General features: G+C 44.7%; 1 protein-coding gene across 5 annotated transcripts in view; it reads right to left on the bottom strand.

The window, feature by feature from the left end:
- The window catches only part of LOC131196716 (myosin-10-like), an 82,767-nt gene that overhangs the window by 61,992 nt on the left and 6,618 nt on the right, over positions 1-14,157 (bottom strand). For 2 of the 5 annotated variants that reach the window (XM_058179902.1, XM_058179904.1), the window contains exons 2-7: positions 8,457-8,815; positions 4,675-4,831; positions 3,867-3,894; positions 2,752-2,854; positions 1,133-1,153; positions 890-982 (exon numbers count right to left, since the gene is read on the bottom strand). In XM_058179902.1, coding sequence (XP_058035885.1) covers positions 890-982; positions 1,133-1,153; positions 2,752-2,854; positions 3,867-3,894; positions 4,675-4,831; positions 8,457-8,813 — 759 coding nt within the window. In that variant the 5' untranslated portion in view covers positions 8,814-8,815. Of the gene's footprint in view, positions 1-889; positions 983-1,132; positions 1,374-2,751; positions 2,855-3,866; positions 3,895-4,674; positions 4,832-8,456; positions 8,816-14,157 lie in introns of those variants that run through there. The other 3 variants (XM_058179903.1, XM_058179905.1, XM_058179906.1) reach the window with 2 other exon arrangements.

Below are 14,157 nucleotides of genomic sequence, written 5' to 3'. Positions count from 1 at the left end.
CCCTAATGATTTCTTCCAACAACCGGTTTGCCAAAATGCTCAGAAAGTTAACAACCGGTTCTCCCGAAGTGGTGAGAACTGGCTGAATCCCACCACTGGATATACCCAATAAAACTATTCTTTGAGGAACCCACCTGCCTCAGAGTTCTATTTTCTATGGGTGCATTACTTGGAACGCTGACGAATGTCTTGTATCACAGCTCTCATCTCTGCAATGCATTCCCCATGTTGGCTGGGAAATTCTGGAAAGCTGAAGTCCACACATCTTCAGTTTGCCTAGTTGCTTTATACAAATTTTTTCCACTTTGGTGCCTTGCAAATGTGTTGGACAATATTTCAACTCCCAGCCAACTAGGGAATTACTGGAATTGAGTTCCAACACATTTCAAATAGGGGAAGAGTGAAGGAGCTTAAAAGATTTCAACAGAAGAGATTATCTTACAAGAAAAAATATCCTTATAACTGTTTGGCAGCTTTTGCCACTTGTTATAGTTGTGTGAGAAGCAATCTTAGCCTGAAGATGGGGAGACCCCACACACATACGAGTGACAGAGTAATTCATTTAAGAAGGGTACAAACTACCCATCAGAACAGTGTTTCTCAACTTTGACAATTTTAAGATGGATGGACATCAACTCTGAGAATTCTGGGAGTTGAAGTCCACCCATCTTAAAGTTGGCAAGGCCGAGAAGCACTGCATTAGAACAATTGGGATTTGATGTCCCAGATCTGAAAATATTTTCCACTGCTCAGGAAGATGCCATCTTCTGTCTTAAATCCAGGGCTCAATTGGTCTGAAATTGGAAGCTGCTAAACAGGATCCTCATTCCACAGATTTCTGAGGTAGATGACTGGGTGGGAAGGGATTTCTCCATCCACAAAGACTTACGAATCGTGAGGAATTGTCGTTTTTCACCGTTTTTGCATTGCCGAAGGCCTCCAAGATAGGGTTGGCTTGCAGTAGCTGATGCTCCAGTTCTCCCTAGATGAAGGAAAAGGAGGGACGGAGGAGGGAAAAGGAATTAGCAGCAATCTATGCAGGCCTCTGGCCTCACAAAGCTTTTGGGCCGAGGAAGTGCTCGAAGAAACTCCAGGGTCAGCCAGGGGAAAGCTGTTTCCAAAAATTACTCACGTAGGAAGCAGGGCTGGAAGTCTATGGAGGTTGGGATGGGGATGACATCACAAAAAATACAATGGGAAGGCAGAGCAGGGAGCAAGACAGGGGAAACAAAAACAAAAACAAAATCAAAGGGTTAAATTTGACAATGAACAACACAATGAGAACGCAACCACAATAACATAAGAACATAAACTGGGACCAGCACAACAGAAAAGGGGAGGAATAGGAGATCCCCAACACCTGGCTTCCTTTCCCAGCCCCTCCCCTGAAATCCCCTGAACCATGTTCCCCCCCACCCCCACCCCCCCACAGCAAACGCGGCATCGTAACTCCGGTGAGGAAAGGGGTTCAAGGAAGCGACTCTGGCAAAAAGCAAAGTGTGCAACTGATGAGAAAAGCATTTGAAGAGCAATTCCAAGTGTAGGTGGGACCAGGAGTAGCAGCCAGTGGTAGGGACCCACAATCAGCACTGGAGGATGGGGGTGAGGAGTGGGGAGGTGGGGAAGCTGGCATCTCAGCAGCATGCATTCGACTCTTGCCTGTTTGGTTTCATTGAGGAACTCCAGCTGAGGCAGCAAGACAACAGAGGGGGTATTAATATCATCTTCCATATGGGGACAACCACACAAACACACACACACACACACACACACACACACACACACACACACACACTAGTAAAACCTCTATCAAGACTGTAAAATTAGGCAGAGATAAGAGGAAAAAATGGCTTTTCATACAACCAGAGAAGGGAAGCACCAAAGGGAAAAATGAGGAATCAATGTATTGCACACAGGAATTTCCAGGGCTGAATGTCAGACAGTTTTAAGCCCCAATACAAATGAGGAGAGGGGTTCAGATTGGCCAACAGTTCCTCTGGGACATCTTTGTGAAAAGTCAGGGAGAAAGAAACCCTTCATGATTCCAGCTGGCCTCAGATAATAATCTCCTTTGAAAGGAGATGGCTAGAATAACTGGAGCCTAAATTCTTTCCCTAGGGTTGTGTCCACAAGATGCAAGAATATTCAACAGAAGATCACTCAAGTGTCCTGGGAGATCTGCTGGGCCCCTGTCTTTGAACTCTTAAGATTGCAAGGAAGCAACCAAAAGGGCCCCGAAACTATACAGGTGAAGAAAAATATAATAAATGGCTGGTCTATTGATTGAAAGGAATGACACGTGAAAAGGCCAAGCAAGGACTCATTTCCTTTAACAAAAGACACAACAACGTTAATTCAAACCCAGCACTGGCTCTCAGTCCTGCCTGGGTGGGTGCCACAGGCTTGGTAGCCAAATTCCATATGGGCAGGCAGTGGGTGTATTAAGTGACAGAAGAAAGAGAAGCACTTTTGCATGCGTTTGAAAGACTCTTCAGGGGATCACCTTTTCACACATGCCAGGGCCATCCGCTGGTATTTGGAAGAGCTTCCAGACTGGCCCAGGTTCAAATTAGATTCTGGGTTACTTCCTAGGCATCAGATGGGGGAGCTCATTGGCTCCACTTCAGGAATGCAAAACCAGAGCTGGCAAAGGGGTCACACCAGTCTGCCATGTCCTTTCTGGGTTGGCAACGCAAGGGAGAGCAGGCGACTGCTGCTGTGCCTGAAGCTGGATGTGGCCCCCCCACTCACCGGCGCATTATGGTCCTTCCGGGCTTTATGAGATGAAGCCACATGTGCTAAGTACTGGATCACTTTCTTCGTGTTCTCTGTTTTGCCAGCACCTGACTCTCCTCTGCAGAGAACAGACATCAGATGAGAAAACAAATGGATCCCACTCACACCTCCCCTTCTCAGGGCTGAATTTAAGAGCTGTAGTTTCCCCAAAGAGGGCGTCAAGTTCAGTATCTTACTTTCTGAATTCTGGATTTTTGCTTTCCAAACCTGTCCCATCAGCAGCATCCATACTATCAAAAAGTATGGATGGGAACCAGAAGGTCCTTGGCGCCAATTCCATCATGGTCCCAAACTCACTAGGAACAATATTACAGTGATAATACTAAAAACTATCGTGAAAACTGGTGTTAAAAGTGGTTTGGCATAGAATATGGATAGTCCTGATCTAAGGTAACCTTTGTCTAGTCAAAGTTGTTCAACTTCTTTAATTTAGAGAAGGGTAAGGGGAAAAAATGGATATATCTTTTTCCATCAGAATAGATGGAATAAAAAAAGCAATTTTAAAGATTTGCCATCCATCTTAAAAGTTTGTTTATAAAGATCCCCTGAGTAAAATGTGAGAAGGAATTTTGGCATTCTAGCAGCCTTTTCTAATTACGTAAACTGGAAATTTTAATCCCAGCACATTTGGAGGGCATTGAGTTGCTGAAAGGAGAAGGCAGCTATACATGGTTTTTGCTTAATTATTGATTTGTTTTCAATGAGATCAACTTCACAGCTTCCATCACAGGTTAGAGCAACATTTGTTACAAGGGGTGGGTGGGGGTGGGGAGAGGGAAACAAATAACTTCTTTCCAGTCTGAAGGGAACAGGAATAAAACTGGCATTTGACAAATGACTTTTTTGAGACTGCAGGATTGTTTAAAGCACCTTTTGTACAATATTCCTTACAGGACTAAAACAACAGACTGCTTCTCCTCTAAGTACAATTGCATGCAATGCAATGAAGCGCTAGCTCTTTGGGCTACCAAGTTTTTAGAGCCCCTGGTAAAATCCACACACAACGATTTTCGCTCTGTCTCCTCTGAGCATCTCCTTCTACAGGCCCTCCCCGCTCGAGCAATACTCACGTGCACAAGATCGACTGATCCTCTCGATCTGGGGACCAGAAAGAGAAAAGAATCAGATCAAAATTGTTTGTTCCCATTTCCTGAAGACCATTTCCCTCCACAAGAGGGCATCAGAAACACACATGCAATCCATCCATCCACCAGCCGCAAAATGCTAGCCTTCATCAGCTTCCCTATCTCTAGCAGTCTGCCCACTCGATCCATGATACCCCTTAAAATTACACATTCTTCTCCTTTCTGCTTCAGTCTGGAATGGGAAACTCTTTAAACCTTTGCATTCACAGTTCCCCCTCCCCCTCTACTTCTCACACCCATGTGGGTAACCTAATTTTAATCAAGTTCCTATAGCAGGGGTCTCCAACCTCGGCAACTTTAAGACATGTGGACTTCAGTTCCCAGAATTCCTCAGCCAGCAAAACTGGCTGAGGAATTCTGGGAGTTGAAGTCCACAAATCTTAAAAGTTGCTAAGGTTGGAGACCCCTGTCCTAGACAGCAGCAAAGTAAAATGAAGTGGGAGGGAGGGGCTGAAACAAAAATTCGAAGGGCCATTTAGGGTTTGTTTTTTCCCCAGACCCACTCAAATCCTCTCTCTTATTCTCTTTTCTCTCTCTCTCGTTTTCCTCACAGCACATTTCAAGACTTGGGAGTTGAAGCATCTCGACAGAGGCTGACAGAAGGCTTTTGTAGTTAGGCTGAGGGCTGCAACAGAACCAGGCCCGGCCCTCTGAGCCTCCAGAGTTGTACTCTGTCCACTCCTGACCTATAGTAAAGCCCATCCTCCACCCTCCCTCTTTGGAGAATGTGTACCTTGCAGCATGCTTCGGTAGGCTGTCTCGGAGATGGCATAAATGTGAGGTGGCATCTCGTGACGTTTCTTGCCCCGATACATCTCCACAATCTGTTCTGTGTAGATGGGCAAATTCTTGTAAGGGTTGATGACCACACAGAAGAGCCCAGAGTATGTCTGCCATTTGGAGGGAAGACAGAAAATCACATCAGGACAGCCTCCCCAATACGGCTGCAGTTCCTTTTTTGTACGCACATCTTTCTGGGTGTAACAGTAACAGAGTTGGAAGGGACCTTGAAGGTCATCTAGTCCAACCCACTGCTCACCCAGGAGACCTGTACTAGGGATTCGTTTAGCAGCTTCCCGTCAAATACGCTCCCTTCTAAGATTGCTGCTTCAAAAAAAAAAAAGTATTTAAAAGGCACACGTTTCTTTCTGTTTCAAGAAAAACGGGGGGGGGGTGTGTGTCAGAAAATAAAGAGAGAGGAGCCAAGTTCACCGCCTGCTATTTTTAACTCTAAAGCATGACAATGACCTAATTCACACATCATATTAAGCCAGACATGCCATTTGTTTGGGTTCAAACCCAGACTTTTGGGGCTATTAATCCATGGCTTAGAGCTAAGCATTATGCGTGGATTAAGGCACTCAAACTTTTCACAAACAAAAGCTTAACGTGATGTGTGATCCCAGACAGACAGGGAGATAGATGTTAGAAACAACACCTAGTGCCCAATTCTCATATTTTGCAGGCAAGAAAAAGGAATGTCTGCTTGGAGAAAAACCAATGATGGCGTAGTGAGAACTGAGATGGCTCAGTTCGAGACCTGAGCATCGCGCAATGGAGTGAGCGCCCGCCTCTGCCTAGCTCCTGTTCACCTAGCAGTTCAAAAGCATGCAAATGTGAGTAGATAAATAGGTACCATTTCAGTGGGGCGGAAACAGCGCTCTGCAATGTCATGCTGGTCACATGACTGCAGAAACGTGTTTGGACAGCGCTGGCTCAAAAGAAATGAGTACTGCTTCCTACAGTCGGCAACAACTAGCAAGGTAAAATCCGCAGGGATTCCTTTCCTTCCTTCCTTTCTTTCCCTACTCCAGCACTGGCTTGGAAATGTTGGAAAACGATTTGCATATCCTAAGGATGTCCCAGCATAGAAAGGAGGGAGCCCTCCTTTTTTTTTAATCCCAAGATTAGATAGAGGCCATAAAATATCACCTCCTCTAGAATTCACCCTCCCAAAACAAAACCTTTCAAGGCTTGCCTCCTTCTTGATAAAGCCCTCAGAATGTATTTACATTTGAAAAAATTGCTGGCATAAGAAAATTGTTTGCCAACATCCCACACGAATGAAGGAACGTGCCACCTCCTGATGGCCAAAGAGGAGCCAAAGTCATCTGGGGAGGATACAAAATGAATGGGGGGGGGACGTGGGAGGGTTTCATGCTATTAAAGTTTTTCAAGGGGACGTGGTATGTTTTCTTTGATCCTTTTAACTTTATCTTGCTGCATCCTGTAAGCATCGTTTTTGTGCCAAAAGTGCTTTTTCAAGAGGCTACTGGACTGTCTGGTTATTCTTTGAAGATGTTTTATTTCTCATCCAAGAAGATTCTTCAGCTCTGACTGAAGAATTCAGCCCCACCATCCAATCAGAACTGAAGAAGCTTCTTCGATGAGAAGTGAAACATCTTCAAAGAAAAATTAGAAAGTTCAGTTGCCTCTTGAAAAAGCACCTTTGGGATAACCATGACCTGGATGGCTGAGAATCTCCACAGACATAAGCCTCGTTTATTTATTTGTATCCCACCTTTATTATTATTTTTTTTACAATTGATGCATGTACTATTTTATCATTTTCATAAAATTTCCTATCTCGGGGCAGTGGAAAACCAACATTGGGTATTAAGGAATGTGGGGGGGGGGAAGTTTACAAGAGGCATAAAAAGAGATCAAGGGGCATTACTCAACCCGCAAATAAAAGCTGATTCCAAAAAGCCTTCATGCCTCTGGGTTTCCCTAACTTGAATCCAAGCGTGTAGTTTTGCTTTTGGCATACTATTGCTGGCCTAACTACTTTCCAAACAGGTTTCTAGCACCATGCCAACAGACAAATTTTGTCCACTTGACCTCAGTCTCTTGACTCCATCGACATTGGCTGACAATAAGGGAAATATGCAGAAATGACCTTCCCTAACCTGGAGTGTTTTCAGGTGCACTGGAATGTAACCTCCCATTATTCTGTTAAGCACCTTGCCTGAGGATTTTAGGAATTGAATGCATCAGGAGTTCAAAAAGTAGGGGAAAGATTGCTGAGGGTGAGGCTAAAAATGCTTTTTTGCTACAGGCTGAAATACCTGGGAAGGAGCAGCCTGGAGAGCAAACTGTAAAACAACTGGCTGGAGTGACACCAGGGCAGGAAAAAGTCGATTTACAAGAAAAACACCAACACGGTTATCAAAAGAACTATCTGGGAATCAATCCCCTTTTTCAGTTTAAAAAAATATATATTTTATCTTAAAGATGGGTTCCATGGGGATGAATCACAAAGATGTAGGCTGCCTCTTCAGAGAAGACAAGAGTACAGTTTCCTGCTTCTGAGAAGTGATGTGTTGTTGCCGCGGTTGACGTTGGCGCCCTTGGGAGAATTCATTTCACACCCTGACGACTACTGTTCTGGCTGAACAGGTCTAGTCCGATCCCCACCCCGATACCCAGCTACAGGGTGGAGATCATCAGAGGCAGCAGGGGGAGGACGGGCACTGCGCCGTCTGCGAGTCAGAGCTGACGTACTGTTGAGGGAATGCTTTGGCACAATGCCTCCCAGGGTAGCCTTTTGTGCCCACTTGGATGCCAGGGAAACCAGCAGGGCAGAAGAAACACGTGTCCCCTGCTCCTTCCCTTTGAAAGGAGCTCTGCATGATGAGGTGAAGGAGGTCCAACTCGCCCTTTTCGAGCATTGTTGCACAGAAACACAGAGATACTTCACAAGCTGGGAAAAAACCCAACTTTCTGTCCCAAATCAGCTCTTCTCTTCCAGTCCTGACGTCTGCTAGGAAGGAATAGCTTGGCACCTAACCAAAGCTGCAGTCAGCTCAAGCGGGGAAACAGTCCAGTGCGTCACTGTTTAAAATCTTGAAGTTTTCTTCTTAAGGTATCTTGATGGTTATCAAGAGGTTTGGACCACATAATTTCCATCATGACTTGCAACTGGTCATGCGGGCTAATTGTAGAAGTCCAAACAATCTGGGATATTGGCCAGTGTATTCCTGTGTATGGACACAGCTGCTGCAAACCAGAATTCCTGGATTACATTTGGAATTAAACAGGGGGAAAAAGTGCATTAAGTAGCTCTTAGTTAGACGTACTAGGAGTCTGGACTACAGATCCCTAAATTTACATCATGAGGAAGATGCAAATGGTTAAAAAAAGGGTGAGAGGCTGGGAGAGAGAGGCCAGGAGAGGGAGGGAGGAAGGGAGAGAGGGAGAGAGAGAGGGAGGGAGGGACAGAGAGACAGAGGGAGAGAAAGGGGAGAGAGGAGGAGACAGGGAGGGAGAGAGAGAAAGGAAGGGAGAGAGAGAGAGGGGAGAGAGGAGAGAGGGAGAGGAGGAGGAGGAGAGAGGGAGGGAGGGAGAGATGGAGAGAGGAGGAGAGAGAGAGAGAGAGGGAGAGAGGAAGGGAGAGGGAGGGAGGGGCAGAGAGAGGGAGAGGGGGAGAGAGAGAGGGAGAGTGGGGGAGATATGACAGATTTCAGACAGCGAGGCATGGAACCAAACCAGTGGCCACCCCGTAAACCAACTCACATAGATAAGACCCGAGTAGTAGCGGTCCTTCAGATTATGCAACACCGAGGCTTCATTGAGGCAGGTCAGCTCTGCCATGTCTTCCACCTTGGTAAATTTGGGTGGGTTCATCTTCTGAATGTCGTCTTTGGCCACCAGCATCTGACGGCCATTCTCAGTAAGCTCCACCAACATCTCATCTCCCCGTTCTTCGCGCAGCCCAGCCGCCTCAAAGCCATGACGTTCGGACGGGACCCACACCAGGCGTTTGGCCGTCCAATCAGCTTGTGAGGCTGGATTGCCTACGTGGTTCCGGTCCACAAACAGGTATCTCTCGGCAGTGGCATCGCCCCGTTGTACAGGGGTCCGGACAGCCATGGCTGAAAAAGAGAGGGGAAAATCCAGGAAAAGTTAGGCACGGTCGGATGGTACAATCTTGAGACTCAGTTATCGTACATAATGCTAAATTCTCCACGTCCCTTAAATCTGACAGCTCTCTCTAGACTATTCCCTATCTCTTATTTATTTATTTATTTATTTTATTTATCAAATGTTAAAACTGCCCACCTCTCTCACAAAGGGACTCTGGATGGTGTACCTTTTATTTTAACCTCATCACACCAGAATATCCCCAGAAAACAGTCATCTATGCTATAACATTTTTTAATGGCTTCAGCAATTTTTATTACTTTCTGTTGCTTTCCCCAAATGCAACGGACAGAAAAATTGAATTGGTACAAGAGAAAAGCAGTATGAAATTCCTCCTCCTCCTTTTGAAACAGAAGTGGAATATTTGTAGCTTTTACTTGACTTCAGAATGTAAACCTGCCCCAAACCCTCAGACTTAGAAACTTCTTGTATAAACATTTTCATGCAAACAGAATGTTATTTGACTAGATAACATTCTAGAAAGTAAAACTCGGGGTTGGGAGAAGGTGGAGACGAAGGCAGCAAAACGGGTGGGCAAATATGGCGGCTTATACGGCCAACTGTCTCAGGAATTCTGGGAGTTGAAGTCCACAGGTGTAAAGTCGCCATACTTGCTTCCCTTTCAATAAAAGGTGGTATGGAGTCAAGAGCGGTTTAGTTCCAGTGTATTCTGAATTCAGGTGTAAAGAACAGATTATTTTCCATTTCTTCTTTCACTACCTGTTCTGGCTAAGAGACAATCCTAAGTACAGTTGGTCTTCAACTTACAACCATTCATTTAATGACCGCTCAAAGTTACAATGGCACTGGAAAAAGTGATTTATGACTGTTTTTCACATTTACGACCATTGCAGCATCCCTATGGTCACGTGATCAAAATTCGGGCACTTAGCAACTGGATGTATTTATGACAGTTGCAGCATCCTGGGGTCATGTGATCAGCATTTGTAACCTTCTCAGCTGGTTTCCAAACAAGCAAACTCAAAGGGAGAACTAGTTTCCCTTAATGACCACATAGTTCACTTAACAAATGAGGCAAAATAAGGTAGTAAAATGGAGTGCAACTCACTTAAATGGCCTTGCTCAGTAAGGGAAATTGTGGTTGTAAGTCAAGGACTACCCATAACAGATTTTCCTGTACAGATAGTTCTCGACTTACGTCCACAATTGAGCCCAAAATTTCTGTTGTTAAGTAAATTTTGCTCCATTTTATGACCTTTCTTGTGACAGTTGTTAAGTGAATCACTGCAGTTGTTAACTTAGTAACCTGGTTGCTAAGTGAATCTGGTTTCCCCATTGATTTTGCTTCTCAGAAGACCACAAAAGGGGATCACATGACCCTGGGACTCTGCACACGTCATAAACGTGAGTCGGTTGCCAAGCATCTGAATTTTGATCACGTGACCTTGGGGGATGCTCCAATGGTTTTTAAGTGTGGAAAACAGTCATAAGTCACTCTTTTCAGTTCTGTTTTAACTTTGAACGGTCACTAAATGAACTGCTGTAAGTTGAGGACTAATTGTAGTCCCTTTTCAGCATCACTTTCCCATGAAACACAAGGAAAAACTGTACAAAAGAAAATTTACATATTTTGGGAGATAAGATCCTGATTTTGTATGCCGTTCTAGGCTGGGGCAGAATTTGTGAAAATCAAAATAATTCTGATGATGATAAGCACCCTCCTAACCATTTAGTTATGTACTCAAAATATGCAAAATCCATTCTGTATGCGCATTCAAACCCAGGGTGACAATCATGGTTTGCTTCCTGGTTGGTGAGACCACATGGAGTAGGACAACATCCTTCGGTACAAAATCAACTGCAGTTAATGGCAGCAAGTGACAAAGCAAACACAGGAAGAAAATGCTTAATCTTTCCAATAGTTAAACATGTTTGAAAGGTTCTGGTAAGTAAGAGAGTATCTTCCTCCTTAGTCCTGTCCCAGCCCCCTTCTTAACTTTTTAGTTCCTGCAAATGGAAGAAGCTAAATCATTTTCCAGCTCTGTGTTCTAACCACAATTAGCCAAACTCCTCTCAGGAGACTTAACCAGGAAAATGGAAATAAGAGTTAAGAAGGAAACCAGAAAAACACACATGTAGCTGAAGAATTCAACTTGGCCATGGATACAAGGAGAGGCCAACAGAGGTCCCAATGCTGCCTTGCTAAGTACCTAGGAGCCTACTTTCTCCTCCCTAAAAATCCACATCGCTCTCCCCTCTGGCCTGGCAACCAATCTCAGTCCAGACTCTTGGTTGATGAGCAAGATTTTCCAGCATTCTCCCTCCAACCCAACCCCCCACACCCTTCCAGACCCCTGCTGAGCTTTACGGCTAAGCAGCAATCTTGCCTGCCTTATGTCGCTAAAGCCAGAAATGTTTGTTTGGTAGAACGTGGGGGTGGGTGGATGAGTGAGCTTCCTTCTACTACCAGAAACCTTGGTTTCTTACTTGGAGAAACAGAAGAGTGGGGAGGTCTCTTTGATTGTCTCTGCTCAATCAAAGCAAGCTTACAACTCAACACCTTCAACACCTATTGCAGCAGCTCTTAAATCTGCTGATCTCTGTCTGTCCAGAGTCCAAAGCGGGCGTGTTGAGACTCAGAAAAGACACTGGGAGCATAAACATAAGATGTGTGGGAGCTCATAATAGTTACTCTGCAGGAATGGAAAAGCACTCTGTGTAGGCTCCAAGCCACCCAGCTCCTTAATGCCTTCTCTTATGCTGTAGAGATAATTACCGGGACTAATTAAAAATTGACTAAAAAGCATTAAGATGTAACTCAAAGGCCTTTTAAATAAAATTCATTTGTCAGAAAAAGTGCTACCAAACTTGCCTAATTTTTCTGCTCAGTAGCATATCTAAGCATGAAGGATACAGGAGTCAGTCCTAAAAAGCTTCAGAGAAATTAAAGAAATTATTTCCTAGGCCAGAGTTTGGTCAGTGCCTTAAAAGGAGAAACCTACAATATTATATCCTTGAGGAAGCTTTGGTGCACAGCATCCTTCAGCCACGGGTACCATCTCTACAGACAGTCCTTGAGTTATGACCACAATTGAGACCCAAACTTCCCTTGCTGAGCAAGGCTGTTGTTAAATGAGTTGCACTCCATTTTACAACCTTTTTTTGCTACTGTTTTTAAGAATTTCTGTCGCTAAGTGAAGCAGTTGTTAAGCGCATTTTGTCCCATTTTATGACCTTTCTTGCCACGGTTATTAAGTGAGTCCGGCTTTCCCCACTGACTTTGGTTATCAGAAGTTTGCAAAGGGTGATCACGTGACCCCAGGAGACTGCAACGGTCATAAATACGAGTCAGTTGCCGAGCGGCTGAATTTTGATCACATGACCATGGGGATGCTTGCAACGGTTGGTTATAAGTCACATTTTTTCAGGGCTGTTATAACTTTGGTCACTAAACAAACTGTTGTAAATTGAGGACCACCTATATTTCCCCAAATGCCCCAACATTATATTAGAGTAAATTAAAGTTGTCTGTCCCAAGCTCCAGTGTGGGTCATTTCAAAAGGATCTTGTCAAAAGGAGGAAGAGGTTATGATATAAGAGGAAAGTCTTCAGACAACACATCACTATCTTCTCCTGAAATCTGGCTCAGGTCCCATCCTTTGAATTCCACACCAGAAGATAACATGGACTTCAAACAACAAAAAATAACAGATTCCCTTTGATTCTCCCTTCTGATCTTCCAATACTTTGTTTTTACGGAAGAGGTTGCAAGCAACAGGAAAGGTGGGCGTGCACGTCTGTATGGGTTTGTGTGCATGAGTGGACAAGACAAATTAGAGTCCCAGGATAAAAAAAGGAGGAAGAGCAAAGGACTAAAGGGGCTAGAGTTAGGGAAAATGGCTCCAGTTATTCCCAGAAGACCAAAGGGCGGTAAGTGACGCCCTTTGGCTTCCAACCAAGACAGGTGCAACGTTGAACGTTCCTGCACCTGGCAACCACCTGCTGAGGCTGCCACACCCCTGCCCAGAACCAGTAACTACTACCTGCTTTCTGGTTAACACTGGGCTCTTAAGAAACCGTATCTGCCGTTTTACACAGCGGTTAATTCTCTATTACCCACAAACGGCCTCCCACAGCTCTGCCAGGAAGCTCTGAAATCACTGTAACTTATTCCCCAACCACTTTATCTTCTACTCCACAGAAGGGATCACTTGCATTTACCTGGGATTTATTGCTTTCCACAAATGCTTACCAAAAAGTCAGACATTGGTGTCCCAAAGGTGCTTTTTCCAGAGGCAACTGGGCCTTTTTTGTTATTCTTTGAAGACGTTTCACTTCTCATCCAAGAAGCTTCTTCAGCTGTGACTAGATGGTGGGGCTGAATATTTCAGTCAGAGCTGAAGAAGCTTCTTGGATGAGAATAGAAAGGATAACAAGAAAGTCCAGTTGCCTCTGGAAAAAGCACCTTTGGGGATAACCGTGACCTGAATGACTGAGACTCTCCATCATCAAACATTGGTGGTCATTCACGTTCTAAACCTACTAGAATTTTGACCTACACATGACATTCTGTAATGGTCCAGTTACTACATCTTTTAGAACTTCCTTTCACACACATTTTTCCCTTCGACACTCCACTTTATTTTCATATTTTCACTTTCTCAATGACTTGAGAAAGTCATTGTTGGATAGTAGGGATTTCGGGCTTGAACTAGGAGCAGGGAGACCTGGGTTCAGCCACCCAAGCTCACTGAGGCAGGTCCCTATCTCTCAGCCCAAACCACCTCACAAGGTTGTGGTTATGGAGAAAAAACAGAGGGAGAGCTGTGAATATAACAACCAAGTTATTCAAGTGCTGTAGGGGAAATATAGTCCCAACATTTCTGTAAGACTGCTCCACTATTATTCCAGCAGAACTCCAACTTTTCCTTTGAAAATCCCAAAGCTTTGGATTACTGTATTTGATAAACTTGTTTACAAAAAAAAAAAGTGTTCAAAAATGATGGGTAGGAATGCATTGCCTATACACCACAATTACCAGCTCATGAGGTAAGCCACCCCTGCATTTGGGCCCAGCCTTTGTGCTCGGAGCAGTCATGAATCCAACGATGCCAAGCCAAATCCCTTCCTAAACAAACCCAGAGTCCTGGGCTGAGCCTCCTTTATACGCTCATTCACACGCCAACTTCCTTCTCCTCCCAGCTCCCAGCACATTCCATGCTGCCTCCCACTAGGTCACACTCCCACCCCACCTCTGGGGATTGGACAAGACCTAGCCAAACGAGTCAGAGGCGAGACAGGCGCCAAGCTATTCCGAGTCCTGCCCAACAAT

This window comes from Ahaetulla prasina, chromosome 4 (genome assembly GCF_028640845.1).
Source record: "Ahaetulla prasina isolate Xishuangbanna chromosome 4, ASM2864084v1, whole genome shotgun sequence".
Classification (NCBI taxonomy): Eukaryota; Metazoa; Chordata; class Lepidosauria; order Squamata; family Colubridae; genus Ahaetulla; species Ahaetulla prasina.
The sequence above is the reverse complement of the archived record's forward strand: the minus strand, read 5'-3'. Positions and strand labels throughout refer to the sequence as shown.